The sequence below is a fragment of the Pygocentrus nattereri genome, chromosome 25 (genome assembly GCF_015220715.1).
Source record: "Pygocentrus nattereri isolate fPygNat1 chromosome 25, fPygNat1.pri, whole genome shotgun sequence".
NCBI classification, from domain to species: domain Eukaryota; kingdom Metazoa; phylum Chordata; class Actinopteri; order Characiformes; family Serrasalmidae; genus Pygocentrus; species Pygocentrus nattereri.
The window spans coordinates 12,875,475-12,896,250 of NC_051235.1; the positions used below are offsets into that span (position 1 = coordinate 12,875,475).

Sequence of the window (20,776 nt, forward strand, 5' to 3'; positions counted from 1 at the left end):
ATCTCCCAAGTAAGCTCTGACCTCCCAATGTGTTCTGACTCCTTTTATACCCTGAAGCTGAATATGTGTGTGCGTATAAGCTAAACCCAAATGTGTACATGTTCCTGTTTAGTGGGTGCAATGGACATATGGTTTACCATATATGGATGTGAAAACCTCATGTTCTAACGGTTAAGCGCAGACCTACTTCAGTTTGTGGCCTTGGCCAGTTTCCTGTTGCGTACATCTCTGCATGTTTGCCACAAACTGCCTGTTGTAGCCTACCCTGCCATATGAATGTCATAACTCTTTAATGCTAAGTGCGAGTTAATGCCTTCTGATATTAATAGTTAAAAGTATGCTACTATAAACATTAATACTCAAAAGTATACTACTACAAATATTAATGCTCAAAAGTATTCTACTAAAGATGTAAAAATCCACAGGACCATCACTTGCTGGCTAAATTCACAAATTCACTGTTCTGAATGTTGCTTGTGCTCTCCTTCCATGCCACAAATTATTTTTCTCCTTGGATTCCAGTCATTTTAATGATTAACTTAAATGTGGTTGGCTGCTTGTCTTGTGTTCTGCTTCTGGTGCTCACGTGACTGGCCATTCAGTATGTCATAACATCAAGGTAGTGGTATCCAGTAGCACCCTGATCAGAGTCAACATTCACTTGAATACAAAAAGGCTTGGAAGCCTCACAGTCTGAATCAATCATGAAGTATTTTGTTATGCTGCTGCTTCTGGTTGGCTGCTTGTCTTGTGTCACTTGGCAGCTTCCAAATGAGGATGAACAAATCAGTGAGCAGATGAGAGAGAAGGTGGAAAAGAAGAGTGAAGCAGTTCATCTTGAGAGCTGGCCACTTGGCATGTGCTCTGTGGTGAGAGAGATGAGCGCCATGTTGGGAGAGCAGAGAGCTGAGCTCAGACATACACAAGCGCGCCTCAGCGCCTTAGAAGGCAGACTGAGAGAATCTGAGGCACAGATCCAGGAACTGAAAACAGAGAACCAAGAGTTCCGAAGAAGAGATGAAGAACTGACGAGAAGGTTTGAGGAACTACTGAAAGAACATCAGGGTAAGAGGATCAAACAGTGACAGTCACAATACACGGAAGCAGGTTTTTTGTTCGTTTCTGGATGAATGACCCCCCTCAGGGACCCCCACATCGACGACAGATCAGAAATGCATTTTTCTGACGTTCCGTAGCTTTAAATGTGCTTATATTGCATTGATGACGACTGTGCGAATCAATTGCACCAACTCACCAATCAATCAGCACTCAGTAGCAGTAACTAGAGCCCTATTTCCAAAGAGCTATTTGGTTAAAAAAGGGAAAGCAGACTATCGTAGATTTTTTATGTAAGCCATTCTTCTACTTCCCCATTATTAAAGCAGCGGGTTATGGAAGCAGCGGACGCTCCTGAGCGAGTCCAACATGAATGGGTTGATATGGAGCATCTGAGCAAAACCACAGTTTATAAATGCTGGAACATTTTTAATGTAAAAGAATGCAATAGTTTCCTGAACAGTGAATATCATAAACAGTTTAACACCGCCGTTATATTTTAAGAGCTTTTAAACACGAGCTGTAGGAGTTTAAAACTGCACCCGTATATCCATGACGTCAGTGAGTGGGAACAGCCAATGAGCTGCTCCGCTCGCCAATCAATCATCACTCTCTAGCAGTAACGCCCGCCTCCTACTGCACAAAGCCCGTTTGCTGTAGAAAAAAGGAAATATAAAGGTGAGTTTTCTTTGCTTTTTTAGTGAACTACATCCTTCTACTTTCTATAACTAAAGAAAAATTCTGGGCGAGTGATTAAAACTATTTCAACTTTTCGTTTTTAGCCGTTGGGCTCCATTTACTCCCATTCTTTGAGGAATCACTCGCGAGCGCCCTCTGCTGATTAGCCGTCCTGTTTTTGATATAAGGGGGGAACATGAAGTGGCCAGGCTCCTCATAAACCGGCTCTGTACTTATCGCCACAGCCCCACACCTTGTGGGCGGTCCCAAAGCCTCAAGCTCCTCTGTGCTCCCTCAGACTGACTGGGCGAGACGTGTGAGTGGCTGCGCTGCTGAAGGATCTCAAATATCGGGCGACTTATTCAGGTGATAATTTGGGACAAAAGTCAGTTCAGCGTTTACTGGCTGCGTCAGTTACTGAACTTGAGATACAGAAATAGGAACGTTTTTCCAACGTGTTTCTAAATAGAATTCAACCCATGAGAGGCATTTCCGGCGAGCGTTCGGGTCAGGTGTACAGAATAAGTGCTAATGGTACCAGTGAATATTAAACCTGCTTAAAACATCGTATTTCTCCCATTGTATTTCCACTTCGTAGGAAAACACCTGTAAAATAGTAGCTACATCGCTTAAATACGTCCGTTACACAATACAGCACATATGGGCCTTTCTCTTGTTTTCTATGTCGATGTTTCCGGGTGGGAAGGTTTGTGTAAGGTCATTTCCGCTTTTGAGTTCTCGTTAATTTCCATCTGATCATGCGCTTAAAAAGAAATGGCTAATCGCAGTAAAAAGGAGCGAGGAGTCGGACATCTACGTTACACCGAAGGGAAGAACATGGGTGAAAAGGGATCGGAGTACCATGTCGCTTCAGCTGGAGTCAACGAGCGAGGGAATCCGTAAGTTACAGCCGAGAGAGGCCCGCCTCGCTTCGGAGACTCTGCTAACGAAGACGAGAGGGTGGCGGAGGATAGTGTAGGAAGAACAAGCCAAGGACGGCGGGGAGATTTTATTTATAAATAATATTAAATGAATTATAAATAAAAATATAAATATATTATATGACCACCATTAATTGCATCGTGTGTGAAGTGCTGTTATTGAAATATATCCCTAAAATTTCAAACAAGGGCCTGGGTTCGATCCCCCGGCCAGGTGACCGGGGTCCTCTCTGAGTGGAGTTTGCATGTTCTCCCCGTGTCTGTGTGGGTTTCCTCTGGGTTCTCCGGTTTCCTCCCATAGTCCAAAGACATGCAGTCAGGCCAATTGGACATGCCTAATTGTCCCTCGATGTGAGTGGCTGTCTGTCTGCCCTGCGATGGACTGGCGACCTGTCCAAGGGTGTATCCTGCCCCCCCCCCCCCCCCCCCCCAAATGAATGGATGGATGGATGGATGGATGGATGGATGGATGGATGGATGGAGGGAGGGAGATGTTCATTAAAACTGTTTGCTCAAAAAAGCATGTACACTAAAAACTCTGAAAAACAGTCCCAGACCGTAATCAGACCATACCCTAATCCCCCACCAAGCTGTACTATTACTTTACCTACTGGAATACCTAGTAATGTTCTGCTGGCTTATGCATCCATTCATCCATCAGACTGCCAGATAGTGAAGAGTCATCACTCCAAAAAAAGCTGACGTGCTTTACATCACTCCAGCTGATGCTTGGCGTTGCGTATAGTATATAATGTATGTACATAGTATAGTATATAGCATATAGTGCGTATACATTTATGTTTGTGTGCAGCTGTTCGGCCACGGAAACCTGTTTCATTAAGCTTGCGTCACACAGTTCTTACGTTGATGTTTAAACATTCTGTAGCTTTACTCTGAGTTTGTGGCCTACTGCTTTGTGGCTGAGCAGACCCTTCCATATGAAATCAAGCTGTGTTTTAGATATATACCCGCCCATTTTGAATGACTATGCTTATTTCAAGATGAATCTCTCTCTCTCTCTCTCTCTCTCTCTCTCTCTCTCTCTCTCTCTCTCTCTCTCTCTCTCTCAGAAGTCTACTTGCTGCAAGATGAAAACCTTCATGGGAGCGAGTTTGGTGTTTTGTATGGCCCTGCTTGGTCTGGGTATGTACAGTATACTGGGGCTGAAAGGCAAGAGCTGATTAACATTAGCTTAGCGAGCATCATGACAGCCATGCTCACCACAGAACATGTTTCATTCTGACCAACACAATTTAGATAATGGTTGAAATCTGAGAGAGAGACAAGCAACTGGTGTTAGAGATAGAAAGGCAAAAATATATCTGTTCTGTGGAGTTTGGATCTGGAACTGGATCAGCCAAATTAATGTTTTGACCTGATGAATTCAAGCTACAAATTGAACGTGTACCACTTTAGACTTCTCCCCACATCCCGTCAGTTATTAACAGAGGTGGACAGTAACTAAGTAAATGTAATTTGTTACTGTACTTAAGTAGTTTTTTCATGTATCTGTACTTCACTGAAGTATGTCCATATGGGGTGACTTTACTTTCACTCCGCTACATTTTACAGTGTGCACTTTGGTTTGGCATAATTTTAATAACCATCATTTATCTTTTGTAGCTTGCAGCTAACAATGACAGTTCAAAAATGAAACAGATTTGCCCCATTAGCATAGGCTGAGTCTCAATATCGTTTTTTTTAGTATAATGGACTGTGATACGTTCAAGCATATATGTGATGTACAAAACTAGTCTGCAGCATAGTGCCACAAAAATAATCCATCTACTCAGAAAGCACCGAGGGCCTGTTTTTTGATGGGGAAATGACACAATTATCTACATTTGTATTTTGGGTGCCCATGGTCAAATGTGTGTGGGGTTTTTTTTTTTTTTTTTTGTCTCTGAAAATAAGTACACATCCTCTACAGAGAACACACTACCTATTCAGTGGTCCGGAGCCCCACAGGACCACCACAGAGCAGGTATTATTTGTGTGGTCGATTATTCTCAGCACTGCAGTGACGTAGTGGTGGTGTGTTGGTGTGTGTTGCGCCAACCAAAAATATCCAGCCAACAACGTCCTGTGGGCAGCATCCTGTGACCACTGATGAAGGACTGGAGGATGACCAGCACAAACTGTGCAGCAGCAAATGAGCTATTGTCTTTGACTTTACATTTAGAAGATGGACCACCAAGGTGAGAATGTCTAATGGAGTGGACAGTGAACAGTGTTCAATAATAAATAAAAATGCATTTTTTGAGTGTGGGAGTCTTAAATATTTTACTGAAAACCATGTCATTTGACTAGCATGTTATCTTTTAGATTTTAATGTAGAATAAGAGATGAACTGTCAAGAAAGTTTGAAGAACTACAGAAAGAACATGAATATATTTTGATGAATTGCTTTTATATGAAATCCTTCACTGCTATAGCTGAACTTTGACTGCATGAGAATTCAGTTTATTTATGTGTTTTCTCTTCCTCTGATTTCACGTTTTCATATCCACAGGCTCTGCGCTCAAGTGTTACACTTGTCCGGGCTCCATTGGAGGTTGCACTAAAACCCAGGATTGCACAGAACCTAACAACTCCTGTCTGATGCTGAAGGGCAAAGGTGATTCAACTAACTCTCACTTTCACAGACGATATCACGGAAACCCTTGAAATCACAAACTTGCACACGTATTTTTCCTCATGGAAAACTGTCATAAAGCCTTCATTGTTCTCTCTCCCCTCCACAGGTGGTGAGACGTACCAGCGGTGTGTAAAACAATCAGACTGTGACTTCAAAGTGCTGTCACCGATGTTTCCCCAGGTCTCCAGCTTCACATTCAAATGCTGCAGCTCTGACCTGTGTAACGGGGCATCCACGACCAGTAGCTCGGTGCTGGGCTTACTGGTCTCCTTGGCAGTGTGGTGGTGGTGTGTCCTCTGAGTTATCCTGCTATTTAAAAGAATTGTATGCTGCCCCCTGCTGTGCATACTGCTACTAGGCCTGAGCAGCTCTGTAAATGTGTTGGAGATGAACCAAATCACTTAAACTAAAATTAAGTTTCTGTGGTGACCACATGCTTAATTAATGCTACAGTACAAGTTGTTCAAATTTTAAAATAGCTCTTTCCAGCTGAAGTTGAAGATGAATCTGAAGCACTCAAATTGAATTTAAATAGTGGTAACCTGCTGATTTACTGTAGTAGTATCATATAAGTGGGAATGTAAGTTAAAGTAGGATAAAGAGTGGGAAAACCTGGAGACAATGGAGACCACATTTCTCACGTTTATCAAACAGCACCACTTTAGATTTCAGGGTTTGTCATCATCGCCCTAAAAGAGATTTTTACCCTCTGATTTTCAGAATGGGGGCAAATAAATTTCTTCAGTACACCTCAAAGATGTGCATCATGTTGTAGTTGGTGTAATGCTGAATAAGGAACGTAGTTTAAGCAGCAATGGGTAAAATTAATTATATTTTCAAAAATCGCCACCATTGCACCCTTTGGTAAACAAAATAGTTACAGACCCGATAGACGGTCTCCTATGTAGTTTCTTCCAAAACGTCACTACATCCTCTGAATTACGAGGCAGTTAAGTGGTCTAAACCAAGAATTTATTGTGTGTAATGCCATTCAGTACTGTCTTCTGGGTTTGATGGTAGAGGGTTCCTGAGCAAGCTCAAAATAAATCGGTTTCTGTACAAAATTATACTTCGTAAATGCTTAGTCATCTATAAACAGAGAAATGCATGTGTTTTTTTCAGAACAGAAACAGCACCAGATATTTCAACAGTTCCATTTTATAACAGTACTTGTTAGTAATTTCTAACAATGTTTTATGTACACTCATGACACCGGTGAGTGCAAACTGCTTCATTTACCCAATGAGCTGATCAGCTGGCCAACTAATCCATGATCAGAAGCAGTAATGCTAGTGTCTCTTTTTAGCTGTGGAAAAGCTGAACCAGTATTTTGAAGTCAATATAATGGGGAAAATAGAAAGTAGCCAGGCTTCCCATAAACTGGTGTGATCAAAAAATAAATAATGCAAACTGAGTCCTGAATTTTTGCTGACCACAAGGTACAATGGCAGTGATTTTGGTTTTTGAAAAACAGAATTTTTCTTGTAGAGAAAAAATAATTTGCACTCAGTTGTTTGGACATGATGCTGACTACAAAATGATGCCCTCAGTGGGCTATAAAGGAAACGGGCAATACTAAATCAGCCCAAGCCTGATCAATGCTGGCCTTTTGCATCTGAAAATATTATTTGATCAGCATGTTCATGTATGCGCGCTAATAGGAGTAGAAAATGTGCTTTTTATATTGATCAATGAATCTTTAGTCAATGGTATGCGGCAGTATTGAGTTGTTTGTTTGAGAGGGAGGAAAGTTTGCATGTTAACGTATTAAGGCTGTTAAGTTGAAATGACGTATGTCACCGCTGCCTCACACTAATACATTTCAGTGAGCTTAAAGTATACAAGTAAAGGGTTTTTAATATGCTTTACAGAAAAGCATATGGCTGATTTACCCAACAGCACAGCGTGTTTTCAAAACAGTTTTCTAGGTTTGTAACCCAACTGTAAGAAAAAGCTGACTGTGTGTCCAATAAAGTGGACAATATAAAACCAGCGTGCACTCAGTTTCTTTCACTCATTCAGGAATTCCACTGAATAAAAGGTCTTAAGTCTTTTGTCTTGCTAGAGAGAAATCACTGGCCACAAACAAAAGCCCAAAGTGGCTACACTACTGGGTTTCTTATTCATTAAGCTTATTAGTGTAAGAGTGTCAGTCTAGAATAAGATTCCCCTTTAATTTAGTATGACTTAACTGACAGGAACAGGTCCCAGATCAGCGCTCCTAATCTGAAGAGTTTGGTGAATATGGAACGTTGTTTGGACCATCACTTGCTGGCTAAATTCACAAAATTCACTGTTCTGAATGTTGCTTGTGCTCTCCTTCCATGCCACAAATTATTTTTCTCCTTGGATTCCAGTCATTTTAATGATTAACTTAAATGTGGTTGGCTGCTTGTCTTGTGTTCTGCTTCTGGTGCTCACATGACTGGCCATTCAGTATGTCATAACATCAAGGTAGTGGTATCCAGTAGCACCCTGATCAGAGTCAACATTCACTTGAATACAAAAAGGCTTGGAAGCCTCACAGTCTGTATCAATCATGAAGTATTTTGTTACGCTGCTGCTTCTGGTTGGCTGCTTGTCTTGTGTGACTTGGCAGCTTCCAAATGAGGATGAACAAATCAGTGAGCACATGAGAGAGAAGGTGGAAAAGAAGAGTGAAGCAGTTCATCTTGAGAGCTGGCCACTTGGCATGTGCTCTGTGGTGAGAGAGATGAGCGCCATGTTGGGAGAGCAGAGAGCTGAGCTCAGACATACACAAGCGCGCCTCAGCGCCTTAGAAGGCAGACTGACAGAATCTGAGGCACAGATCCAGGAACTGAAAACAGAGAACCAAGAGTTCCGAAGAAGAGATGAAGAACTGACGAGAAGGTTTGAAGAACTACTGAAAGAACATCAGGGTAAGAGGATCAAACAGTGACAGTCACAATACACGGAAGCAGGTTTTTGTTCGTTTCTGGATGAATGACCCCCCTCAGGGACCCCCACCTCGACGTCAGATCAGAAATGCATTTTTCTACGTTCTGTAGCTTTAAATGTGCTTATATTGCATTGATGACGACTGTGCGAATCAATTGCACCAACTCACCAATCAATCAGCACTCAGTAGCAGTAACTAGAGCCCTATTTCCAAAGAGCTATTTGGTTAAAAAAGGGAAAGCAGACTATCGTAGATTTTTTATGTAAGCCATTCTTCTACTTCCCCATTATTAAAGCAGCGGGTTATGGAAGCAGCGGACGCTCCTGAGCGAGTCCAACATGAATGGGTTGATATGGAGCATCTGAGCAAAACCACAGTTTATAAATGCTGGAACATTTTAATGTAAAAGAATGCAATCATTTCCTGAACAGTGAATATCATAAACAGTTTAACACCGCCGTTATATTTTAAGAGCTTTTAACCTCGAGCTGTAGGAGTTTAAAACTGCGCCCGTATATCCATGACGTCAGTGAGTGCGAACAGCCAATGAGCTGTTCCGCTCGCCAATCAATCATCACGCTCTAGCAGTAATGCCCGCCTCCTGCTGCACAAAGCCCGTTTGCTGTAGAAAAAAGGAAATATAAAGCTGAGTTTTCTTTGCTTTTTAGTGAACTACATCCTTCTACTTTCTATAACTAAAAAAATTCTGGGCGAGTGATTAAAACTATTTCAACTTTTCGTTTTTAGCCGTTGGGCTCCATTTACTCCCATTCTTTGAGGAATCACTCGCGAGCGCCCTCTGCTGATTAGCCGTCCTGTTTTTGATATAACGGGGGAACATGAAGTGGCCAGGCTCCTCATAAACCGGCTCTGTACTTATCGCCACAGCCCCCCCCGCCATGACCGGGGTCCTCTCTGTGTGGAGTTTGCATGTTCTCCCAGTGTCTGCGTGGGTTTCCTCCGGGTTCTCCGCTTTCCTCCCACATTCCAAAGACATGCAGTCAGGCCAACTGGACATGCCTAATTGTCCCTGGGTGTGAGTGGCTGTTTGTCTGTCTGCCCTGCGATATGGACTGGCGAACTGTCCAAGGGTGTATCCTGCCTTCCGCCCGGTGACCGCTGGGATAGGCTCCAGCAATGATTTCTTTCTCATTTCTTTTTCTGGTATGTATGTGGGTATGTTTGTATATGCTGGCCAGTGTTTTATTTTATCTTGACTGCCTGGCATCTGCCTTTTCTATTAATCAGTGTTTTACTGTACTTTTTGTAAGGTTTTAATCTGTAGCAGAATAATAAGATACAAAGATGTGGACTAAAAATGGAAAAATTAAAGAAACTCCTTCTCAGAGATTAAATACAGCTGACAGTTGTGGACTATAGATGAAGGGTTGGTTAGTGTAGTGGTTAACACCTTTGCCTTCTACGCTGTAGACTGGGGTTCAATCCCCTACCAGGGCAAACACACTACACTATACCAATAAGAGTCCTTGGGCAAGACTCCTAATACCACCTTGGCCTACCTGTGTAAAATGATCAAATTGTAAGTCGCTCTGGATAAGAGCGTCAGCCAAATGCCATAAAATGTAAAGAAGCGCTTGACTGAATTTCACAGTTAAAATAAGTTTGGAATATAGTATGGCATACATTAGGATGATACAATTTTACAGTGAATATAAATGTATTAATGCTGTGTAACTCAATCTAAAAATACATTATAATATGTGTAAGAATGGTTATAGTGAATAATCACTGAGCTTCCTGAATGTAAAAATGATGATCTGATTAGATGTTCTTTGTGGGTATTTTACGTTTTGTTAGTTACAGAAAGGTAGAACCACTGAACCTTTCACTGTGCTAATCCTGGTTAAATATTCATACACTCTTACACAATACATACCATATACTGGCAGTCAATGCAGTAATGAAACAAGAACAAAGCTTGGACTAATTCATAATGTGAACTTTTATATAGTTTTAACATGTGGAAAATGAAAGTGAAACGCATTAAGTTAATGAGTAAACACACTCACTCTCTCTCTCTCTCTCTCTCTCTCTCTCTCTCTCTCTCTCTCTCTCTCTCTCTCTCTCTCTCTCTCTCTCTCTCTCTCTTTCTCTCTTTCTTTCTTTCTCTCTTTCTTTCTTTTTCTTAGAAGTCTACTTGCTGCAAGATGAAAACCTTCATGGGAGCGAGTTTGGTGTTTTGTATGGCCCTGCTTGGTCTGGGTATGTACAGTATACTGGGGCTGAAAGGCAAGAGCTGATTAACATTAGCTTAGCGAGCATCATAACAGCTCACCACAGAACATGTTTCATTCTGACCAACACAATTTAGATAATGGTTGAAATCTGAGAGAGAGACAAGCAACTGGTGTTAGAGATAGAAAGGCAAAAATATATCTGTTCTGTGGAGTTTGGATCTGGAACTGGATCAGCCAAATTAATGTTTTGACCTGATGAATTCAAGCTACAAATTGAACGTGTACCACTTTAGACTTCTCCCCACATCCCGTCAGTTATTAACAGAGGTGGACAGTAACTAAGTAAATGTAATTTGTTACTGTACTTAAGTAGTTTTTTCATGTATCTGTACTTCACTGAAGTATGTCCATATGGGGTGACTTTACTTTCACTCCGCTACATTTTACAGTGTGCACTTTGGTTTGGCATAATTTTAATAACCATCATTTATCTTTTGTAGCTTGCAGCTAACAATGACAGTTCAAAAATGAAACAGATTTGCCCCATTAGCATAGGCTGAGTCTCAATATCGTTTTTTTTAGTATAATGGACTGTGATACGTTCAAGCATATATGTGATGTACAAAACTAGTCTGCAGCATAGTGCCACAAAAATAATCCATCTACTCAGAAAGCACCGAGGGCCTGTTTTTTGATGGGGAAATGACACAATTATCTACATTTGTATTTTGGGTGCCCATGGTCAAATGTGTGTGGGGTTTTTTTTTTTTTTTGGTCTCTGAAAATAAGTACACATCCTCTACAGAGAACACACTACCTATTCAGTGGTCCGGAGCCCCACAGGACCACCACAGAGCAGGTATTATTTGTGTGGTCGATTATTCTCAGGACTGCAGTGACGTAGTGGTGGTGTGTTGGTGTGTGTTGCGCCAACCAAAAATATCCAGCCAACAACGTCCTGTGGGCAGCATCCTGTGACCACTGATGAAGGACTGGAGGATGACCAGCACAAACTGTGCAGCAGCAAATGAGCTATTGTCTTTGACTTTACATTTAGAAGATGGACCACCAAGGTGAGAATGTCTAATGGAGTGGACAGTGAACAGTGTTCAATAATAAATAAAAATGCATTTTTTGAGTGTGGGAGTCTTAAATATTTTACTGAAAACCATGTCATTTGACTAGCATGTTATCTTTTAGATTTTAATGTAGAATAAGAGATGAACTGGCAAGAAAGTTTGAAGAACTACAGAAAGAACATGAATATATTTTGATGAATTGCTTTTATATGAAATCCTTCACTGCTATAGCTGAACTTTGACCGCATGAGAATTCAGTTTATTTATATGTTTTCTCTTCCTCTGATTCACGTTTTCATATCCACAGGCTCTGCGCTCAAGTGTTACACTTGTCAGGGCTCCATTGGAAGTTGCACTAAAACCCAGGATTGCACAGAACCTAAGAACTCCTGTCTGATGCTGAAGGCCAAAGGTGATTCAACTAACTCTCACTTTCACAGACGATATCATGGAAACCCTTTAAATCACAAATTTGCACACGTATTTTTCCTCATGGAAAACTGTCATAAAGCCTTCATTGTTCTCTCTCCCCTCCACAGGTGGTGAGACGTACCAGCAGTGTATAAAATATTCAGACTGTGACTTCAAAGTGCTGTCACCGATGTTTCCCCAGGACTCCAGCTTCACATTCAAATGCTGCAACTCTGACCTGTGTAACGGGGCATCAACGACCAGTAGCTCAGTGCCAGGCTTACTGGTCTCCTTCGCAGTGTGGTGGTGGTGCGTTGTGGTTTATTTAGTAGTGATGCTGTGAAGGTGTAGGAACAAACTCTTCGGTGACACCCGTCTCTTGCATATAAAGATATTTATTAGCATTGAGAGGTCGAAGTCACAAACAAGCCTTCGCGAAACAGCTTGGAGAGAACAGCCAATAGTCTCTGACACATACATTTCAGCTCCTGGTTTTATACCCGCTGTGGACGTATAGCCCACATCTGGTTTCTATTAAAACAGCCTCAGTTCGATGTATGGCTCCTCTCAAGCCAAATAGGTATTTAACCTACATTTTCTCCAGAATGGCCCTGGTCGCCTAACCCCATATATAGGCATTGTTTACATTCAGGGGGCCCCTTTCCTGTCCAGATGCCTCCTGTATCTGCTCCACTGAGACCCTGTGGTCCTACAGGATCTACACAGTATAACCAATATGATAGAAATTAATGTTACGACTATAGAATTATCATCATCATCATCATCGTTGCCCGCTAGTCCAAACAGGGTCGCGGTAGCAGTTGGGAGAGCAGAGAATCCCAGATGACCCTGTCCCCCGCAACTTCCTCCAGCTCATTCCCGGGGACCCCAAGCCGCTCCCAGGCCAACTTGGAGACATAATCCCTCCAGCGGGTCCTAGGGCGACCCCGGGGTCTTGTCCCGGTAGGCCGTGCCTGGAACACCCCCACCGGGAGGAGTTCAGGGGCATCCGGATCAGATGCCCGAAACACCTCAGCTGGCTCCTCTCAATGCGGAGGAGTAGCGGCTCTACTTTGAGCTCCTTCCAGATGACCAAGCTCCTCACTCTATCTCCCACTGCCAATATGGCACTGCACCGCTCCCCCATGCTGGACCTTGCGGGTGGTGGGCCCACATGGCCTCCCCACGTTGCCTCTTCGGGCTGAGCCCGGCCGGATTACGTGGGCTGCCCAGCCACCAGGTGCTCGCCGTGGAACACTACCCCCAGGCCTGGCTCCAGGGGTAGGTCCCGGTGACCCTTTCCCGGGCAGGGTACACGATTTCTTGTGCCCGATATGCATGGAGAACTTTGGATCGTGTTAGTCTGGGTCTTCACTCCAGACCTGTTCGGCCTGGGAGACCCTACCAGGAGCATATTGCTCCCGACGACTTAGCTCTGAAGATCCCTAGACCACACAAGCCCTTCCGCCACGACAAGGCCCCGATCCAGGAAGGGCCTTATAGAATTAATAAGACCAAATTCACCACAGCGTCCTCTGAGCTACCCTGCTATTTAAAAGAATTGTATGCTGCCCCCTGCTGTGCATACTGCTACTAGGCCTGAGCAGCTCTGTAAATGTGTTGGAGATGAACCAAATCACTTAAACTAAAATTAAGTATCTGTGGTGACCACATGCTTAATTAATGCTACAGTACAAGTTGTTCAAATTTTAAAATAGCTCTTTCCAGCTGAAGTTGAAGATGAATCTGAAGCACTCAAATTGAATTTAAATAGTGGTAACCTGCTGATTTACTGTAGTCATCAGTCACTGTATCATATAAGTGGGAATGTAAGTTAAAGTAGGATAAAGAGTGGGAAAACCTGGAGACAATGGAGACCACATTTCTCACGTTTATCAAACAGCACCACTTTAGATTTCAGGGTTTGTCATCATCGCCCTAAAAGAGATTTTTACCCTCTGATTTTCAGAATGGGGGCAAATAAATTTCTTCAGTACACCTCAAAGATGTGCATCATGTTGTAGTTGGTGTAATGCTGAATAAGGAACGTAGTTTAAGCAGCAATGGGTAAAATTAATTATATTTTCAAAAATCGCCACCATTGCACCCTTTGGTAAACAAAATAGTTACAGACCCGATAGACGGTCTCCTATGTAGTTTCTTCCAAAACGTCACTACATCCTCTGAATTACGAGGCAGTTAAGTGGTCTAAACCAAGAATTTATTGTGTAATGCCATTCAGTACTGTCTTCTGGGTTTGATGGTAGAGGGTTCCTGAGCAAGCTCAAAATAAATCGGTTTCTGTACAAAATTATACTTCATAAATGCTTAGTCATCTATAAACAGAGAAATGCATGTGTTTTTTTCAGAACAGAAACAGCACCAGATATTTCAACAGTTCCATTTTATAACAGTACTTGTTAGTAATTTCTAACAATGTTTTATGTACACTCATGACACCGGTGAGTGCAAACTGCTTCATTTACCCAATGAGCTGATCAGCTGGCCAACTAATCCATGATCAGAAGCAGTAATACTAGTGTCTCTTTTTAGCTGTGGAAAAGCTGAACCAGTATTTTGAAGTCAATATAATGGGGAAAATAGAAAGTAGCCAGGCTTCCCATAAACTGGTGTGATCAAAAAATAAATAATGCAAACTGAGTCCTGAATTTTTGCTGACCACAAGGTACAATGGCAGTGATTTTGGTTTTTGAAAAACAGAATTTTTCTTGTAGAGAAAAAATAATTTGCACTCAGTTGTTTGGACATGATGCTGACTACAAAATGATGCCCTCAGTGGGCTATAAAGGAACGGGCAATACTAAATCAGCCCAAGCCTGATCAATGCTGGCCTTTTGCATCTGAAAATATTGTTTGATCAGCATGTTCATGTATGCGCGCTAATAGGAGTAGAAAATGTGCTTTTTATATTGATCAATGAATCTTTAGTCAATGGTATGCGGCAGTATTGAGTTGTTTGTTTGAGAGGGAGGAAAGTTTGCATGTTAACGTATTAAGGCTGTTAAGTTGAAATGACGTATGTCACCGCTGCCTCACACTAATACATTTCAGTGAGCTTAAAGTATACAAGTAAAGGGTTTTTAATATGCTTTACAGAAAAGCATATGGCTGATTTACCCAACAGCACAGCGTGTTTTCAAAACAGTTTTCTAGGTTTGTAACCCAACTGTAAGAAAAAGCTGACTGTGTGTCCAATAAAGTGGACAATATAAAACCAGCGTGCACTCAGTTTCTTTCACTCATTCAGGAATTCCACTGAATAAAAGGTCTTAAGTCTTTTGTCTTGCTAGAGAGAAATCACTGGCCACAAACAAAAGCCCAAAGTGGCTACACTACTGGGTTTCTTATTCATTAAGCTTATTAGTGTAAGAGTGTCAGTCTAGAATAAGATTCCCCTTTAATTTAGTATGACTTAACTGACAGGAACAGGTCCCAGATCAGCGCTCCTAATCTGAAGAGTTTGGCGAATATGGGACATTGTTTGGACCATCACTTGCTGGCTAAATTCACAAATTCACTGTTCTGAATGTTGCTTGTGCTCTCCTTCCATGCCGCAAATAATTTTTCTCCTTGGATTCCAGTCATTTTAATGATTAACTTAAATGTACACTGGGTATTGACATTTTCTTGTAAGTTGAACAAATACTTTGACTGGTGCTCACATGACTGGCCATTCAGTATGTCATAACATCAAGGTAGTGGTATCCAGTAGCACCCTGATCAGAGTCAACATTCACTTGAATACAAAAAGGCTTGGAAGCCTCACAGTCTGAATCAATCATGAAGTATTTCGTTGTTACGCTGCTGCTTCTGGTTGGCTGCTTGTCTTGTGTGACTTGGCAGCTTCCAAATGAGGATGAACAAATCAGTGAGCAGATGAGAGAGAAGGTGGAAAAGAAGAGTGAAGCAGTTCATCTTGAGAGCTGGCCACTTGGCATGTTCTCTGTGGTGAGAGAGATGAGCACCATGTTGGGAGAGCAGAGAGCTGAGCTCAGACATACACAAGCGCGCCTCAGCGCCTTAGAAGGCAGACTGACAGAATCTGAGGCACAGATCCAGGAACTGAAAACAGAGAACCAAGAGTTCCGAAGAAGAGATGAAGAACTGACGAGAAGGTTTGAAGAACTACTGAAAGAACATCAAGGTAAGAGGATCAAACAGTGACAGTCACAATACACGGAAGCAGGTTTTTGTTCGTTTCTGGATGAATGACCCCCCTCAGGGACCCCCACATCGACGTCAGATCAGAAATGCATTTTTCTGACGTTCCGTAGCTTTAAATGTGCTTATATTGCATTGATGACGACTGTGCGAATCAATTGCACCAACTCACCAATCAATCAGCACTCAGTACCAGTAACTAGAGCCCTATTTCCAAAGAGCTATTTGGTTAAAAAAGGGAAAGCAGACTATCGTAGATTTTTTATGTAAGCCATTCTTCTACTTCCCCATTATTAAAGCAGCGGGTTATGGAAGCAGCGGACGCTCCTGAGCGAGTCCAACATGAATGGGTTGATATGGAGCATCTGAGCAAAACCACAGTTTATAAATGCTGGAACATTTTAATGTAAAAGAATGCAATCATTTCCTGAACAATGAATATCATAAAGCATTTTAACACCGCTGTTATATTTTAAGAGCTTTTAAACTCGAGCTGTAGGAGTTTAAAACTGCGCCCGTATATCCATGACGTCAGTGAGCGCGAACAGCCAATGAGCTGCTCCGCTCGCCAATCAATCATCACTCTCTAGCAGTAATGCCCGCCTCCTGCTGCACAAAGCCCGTTTTCTGTAGAAAAAAGGAAATATAAAGCTGAGTTTTCTTTGCTTTTTTAATGAAATACATCCTTCTACTTTCTCAAATTAAAGAAACGTTCTGGGCGAGTGATTAAAACTATTTCAACTTTTCGTGTTTAGCTCTATTCACCCCCATTCATTGAGGACTCACTCGCTGGCGCCCTCTGCTGATTAGCAGTCCTATTTTTGATATAACGGGAGGAATAAGAACGGGTCAGTCTCTTAATATATCGCCTCTTATTTTCCCTCACCTGCTTGTACACGGTCAGAAGACACTAAACATCATTACATTCTGATGAAAGAATACTGGAAAACAAAAAGCATTAGATTCAAAATTCAAGAGTTTGAAAATAAAAAGCATTAGTTCATTCATTAGTTACATAGCTTTTTATTGCTAAGGCATTGGAGCAGCCCCGGCCAAGTGAAGTAGTTTGCAGCAGTATTAAAATGTTTTATGCTGTGTCTGAGCTCATGAAACGAGTGCATTCTTCTACATAAAAATGTTTAACCATTAACAAATGATGATTTTGCTCAAATACTCCATTCATTTTGCCCTCTATCATTTGACAAACCCGGTAGACAATACAAAGTGGCAGTTCCCTCTAAAAATTCTCTTCTTTAGCTCCATTTACATTCATCATGTGGACTCTCTCTGTCATACCTTCGCTCACGATATGCAGTCATGCTGACAGGCTCTTTAAGCCTCTCAGGTACAGTTGTATTGTGAGGTGGGATAGTGCAAAAATCTGGACTGTCTGAGAGTGCATGAGGACTGGATTAGAAGTGCCAAGCTAGTTGATGAGGTCTTGTCCCTTTTAAGATGGTGACCTCTCTCACTTTTTTGTTGCTATAGTTCAGTCAGTGAAGCTCGGAGTTCTGAGAGACAGGTCCAACATCACTGAGGGCAGAGTGGAGGAGCTGAGGAAAAACAATGAAGGTGAGAGCTAATAATTAATTTCTGAGACTTTTAAATATATTTTAAATCATATTAGTTACTTGTGTGGCACACACACTTTCTAAGCCACTTCTCCCTCATGGTTGTAGGTTGTGTGGTATAGACCTAAGCAATTAAGTTGTGTATAACTACAACTTAAATGTCATAATAACTTTCTTTGTAATATTTAAAAAACTTTTATTTCATACTTCAATCAAACACTGTTAATGTGGCTGATGCCAACGACACTAAAATCTATGACTCTGACTATGTACTGTTTCTAAAGTGTTTTTTCAAAAGAGTGGTCTTGTGATGAAGCAAAATCAGTAATTTATCCAAAGTATCTTTTAAAAACAACAAAATAGTTGCTTAGCTATAAGCGATTAAAAATATACAGAAACAAAACATGTTATCCTTCTGTCATACATTGTTTCTCACTGGAATACAAATTCCTGGTATACAAAACTATAAAAGCTTTTCCTCCTGTCCCTTCCATCACTACTTTTTCAGATATTTATGTATATATATTTACATTTACATTTACAGCATTTAGCAGATGCTCTTATCCAGAGCAACTTACAAGAAGTGATTTGTTTATCTAGAGAAAGTATCTTTGCTAGTTACCAATAGGTTAGAGAGAGAGAGACAGTCCTGAGCTCAGATACTGCTAGAAACAAAATTCAGTGTAGATACCCAGAAAAAAGGAACAGATCTTGGGTGGCGGATCACTTTCAACACTGCAGTAACACTGACGTGGTGGTGGTGTATTAGTGTGTGTTGTGCTGGTGCGAGTGGATCAGAGACAGCAGTGATGTTGGAGTTTTTACACCTCATCAGTGTATATTGGTGTAGAGCCTTTACATACTATACATACTATATTTACTTCACCTTTATGTGAAGGTTCTATCAACTTCAAAAAGACTATTCATGCCTACACAACTCATTTACAAGGTGCAAAGCACCCAATAGACCTTGCTCACTCAATTACACTGCATATTGTTGCTTAACTAAAATAGTTTATGACCTCGATGTTTAATTATGGTCACACACTATACATCTAACAGTTAATCACCATCACCCATTCACTCTTTCACGTTTAGCAGGCAGAAAACTCTCCACAAGGGGTCCTGTTAGCACACAAAAAGCCTCAGGTGCTTCTTAAAAGCAGTGCTTCTCATCAGTTACGCGGCTTGTCCTTGTTTAAAGATGGAAACTAATAGTTTGTAGCCCCAAATACTTTGTTTCAGCAGTTGTTCGTTTGACACTTTTTTCTCTGACAGTGAGAAAGGCGGCATTCTCAGCCTCTCTTCTGGGTACTGGAGAGGGACATGTTGGACCCATCAGTACTGAAACCACACTAATCTTTGGAAAGATCCTCTCCAATGTCGGCAATGCTTACAATCCATATACAGGTAAAATTCATATTAATATCATATATTCCATGTGTCCACAATTTTTTTACTTTCTAGTGCTTTACTGTTCTTTGTGTTTGGTCTTTTACGATAGGGATCTTTACTGCCCCAGTTAGAGGCATCTACGAGTTCAAACTCTTTGTCTACAATCATGCTACTTCCTCAGTCTCCTCAGGAGCATCCTTGCATAAGAATGGAGAACGTCTGGTGACCGCTTATGCCCACAATGATGATCGTCAACATGTCAGCAGCTCCAACAGTGTCATTGTACTGATGGAGCAGGGAGATGTGGTCTTTGTGAGACTGTGGGCTAACAGGAGAATATTTGACAGCAAAAATCACCACAGCACTTTCAGCGGACACATACTGTTCCCTCTGTGACACAGAGGAAAAACACTGATGGAAATAAAAGGAATCCTGTCATGTATTCTGTTAAAAACATATCTGTGATGAACTTTGTGATCAAACAGCAATCACACATCAGTGCTGAGCAGAGATTTTCAAGTCTGGCCCTCAAAATCTGTTTGCATTCTCGAAATCGAGTGGAAAATGCTGGCAGAATATTTTTTCACATATGAATACATAGAAAAGAAAGACAGAAAGAAAAAAAAGCAACTGATGCCATCAAATGTTTAATTTAGTATGAAAATGCCACTGAATCTGTCCTGGTTGTTCTAAAGTGATGAAATTGTTATAGTTAAACGACCATCTAATAGTACCTGTTAGATTTTTTTTATTTCTGTCATTTTTATAACTCACAACTAAATTTTCATTGTTTATAATTTTAAATAACATCTGAAAGCATTGATTCAATATAAATGAACTTTGACCTATATTTGAACAAAAACAATGCAAAGACAAGATATGATGATTAGATAAGGTAATGATATATTGACAAGGTAAAACATATGTTAACAACATCCAGGAACTCTGCCAACTTCTCTGGGCGCCAACTCATATGAAATGTACTGACAACACGTTGGAAACGCCTGATGAGACGATCTTTCAGATTTTTCGTGTTCTGTAAGGGAAAGAAGAAAAGGACCATCCAGATTGTTACCAGCATAAAGTCCTGGTATTGGAGCTGGGGATATTAATGAGTAACTTACATGTTGGTGAAGGCACCATTAACACTGAACACCTATGTTCGATGTTTATTTTAACGTGACACAAAGCCTCATTCTGCAAGTTCCAACAGCATGACTGCATATTCACAGAATAGCGGGTGCTAGACTGGCCTGCCTGTCCAGTCCAGAACTGTCTTCTATTAAAAATGCTTATCATATTAAGCTCAAAACATGACAACAAAGGCATGGATGCACAGCTGAGGACTTGTTTGAGAGAAGAATGGCAAAAAATGTTTTTTTAAAGCTGTATCAAATGGTGTCTTCAGTTCTAAAATGATTATGAATGCGTTGTTAAAAGGAACAGTGATGAAACACTGTAGTAAACATGCTCCCATTTTTAGTGTGTTGCATGTATTACATTTGGAACATTTGCAAAAAATAAGTTCATAAGTTAAAACACAAATATTGTGTTTTGTACTTTTTTCCAGTGTAATACAGGTCAAACCGAATTTACTAATCACTGCTTTCTTTTTTTTTTTATTATAATTTTACATACTTCCCCAACTTTTTTGAAATTGGCTCTGTATTTTGTTAAAAATGAGAAGTTCCGTATGACCATGTTAGA

The 20,776-nt window shown here is 41.1% G+C and overlaps 3 protein-coding genes across 4 annotated transcripts; all 3 read left to right on the top strand.

Moving 5' to 3' along the window:
- The first annotated feature begins 621 nt into the window (after positions 1-621).
- LOC119262442 (complement C1q-like protein 2) lies at positions 622-20,614 on the top strand. The gene is made up of 4 exons (XM_037534427.1): positions 622-1,065; positions 17,592-17,675; positions 18,953-19,084; positions 19,179-20,614. The coding sequence occupies exons 1-4, from the start codon at positions 705-707 to the stop codon at positions 19,463-19,465; spliced, it is 864 nt and encodes a 287-aa protein (XP_037390324.1). The 5' UTR covers positions 622-704; the 3' UTR covers positions 19,466-20,614.
- On the top strand, positions 1,942-7,305 carry LOC108443363 (CD59 glycoprotein-like). The gene is made up of 4 exons (XM_017723971.2): positions 1,942-2,100; positions 3,746-3,818; positions 5,188-5,292; positions 5,420-7,305. Exons 2-4 carry the CDS (start codon positions 3,764-3,766, stop codon positions 5,611-5,613), a joined length of 354 nt encoding a protein of 117 aa, XP_017579460.2. The 5' UTR covers positions 1,942-2,100; positions 3,746-3,763; the 3' UTR covers positions 5,614-7,305.
- On the top strand, positions 7,785-12,479 carry LOC108443362 (CD59 glycoprotein-like). Of its 2 annotated transcripts, none has more exons than XM_037534428.1 (4): positions 7,785-8,213; positions 10,384-10,456; positions 11,818-11,922; positions 12,050-12,479. In XM_037534428.1, exons 2-4 carry the CDS (start codon positions 10,402-10,404, stop codon positions 12,262-12,264), a joined length of 375 nt encoding a protein of 124 aa, XP_037390325.1. In that variant the 5' UTR covers positions 7,785-8,213; positions 10,384-10,401; the 3' UTR covers positions 12,265-12,479. The 2 variants fall into 2 exon arrangements, with proteins under 2 accessions (XP_037390325.1, XP_017579459.2); XM_017723970.2 differs by lacking the exon at positions 7,785-8,213 and adding an exon at positions 9,341-9,397.
- Positions 20,615-20,776: the final 162 nt, after the last annotated feature.

What these genes read in the sequence shown, in the direction of transcription:
- LOC108443362 (XM_017723970.2), top strand. Translation starts at nt 9,371, where the DNA reads ATGATTTCTTTCTCATTTCTTTTTCTG. An exon ending in TATGGCCCTGCTTGGTCTGG is followed by an intron (nt 10,457 to 11,817) that starts GTATGTACAGTA and finishes TCATATCCACAG; the next exon opens with GCTCTGCGCTCAAGTGTTAC. An exon ending in TCTGATGCTGAAGGCCAAAG is followed by an intron (nt 11,923 to 12,049) that starts GTGATTCAACTA and finishes TCCCCTCCACAG; the next exon opens with GTGGTGAGACGTACCAGCAG.
- LOC119262442 (XM_037534427.1), top strand. Translation starts at nt 705, where the DNA reads ATGAAGTATTTTGTTATGCTGCTGCTTCTGGTTGGCTGCTTGTCTTGT. An exon ending in ACTACTGAAAGAACATCAGG is followed by an intron (nt 1,066 to 17,591) that starts GTAAGAGGATCA and finishes TTGTTGCTATAG; the next exon opens with TTCAGTCAGTGAAGCTCGGA. An exon ending in GCTGAGGAAAAACAATGAAG is followed by an intron (nt 17,676 to 18,952) that starts GTGAGAGCTAAT and finishes TTTCTCTGACAG; the next exon opens with TGAGAAAGGCGGCATTCTCA.
- LOC108443363 (XM_017723971.2), top strand. Translation starts at nt 3,764, where the DNA reads ATGAAAACCTTCATGGGAGCGAGTTTGGTGTTTTGTATGGCCCTGCTT. An exon ending in TATGGCCCTGCTTGGTCTGG is followed by an intron (nt 3,819 to 5,187) that starts GTATGTACAGTA and finishes TCATATCCACAG; the next exon opens with GCTCTGCGCTCAAGTGTTAC. An exon ending in TCTGATGCTGAAGGGCAAAG is followed by an intron (nt 5,293 to 5,419) that starts GTGATTCAACTA and finishes TCCCCTCCACAG; the next exon opens with GTGGTGAGACGTACCAGCGG.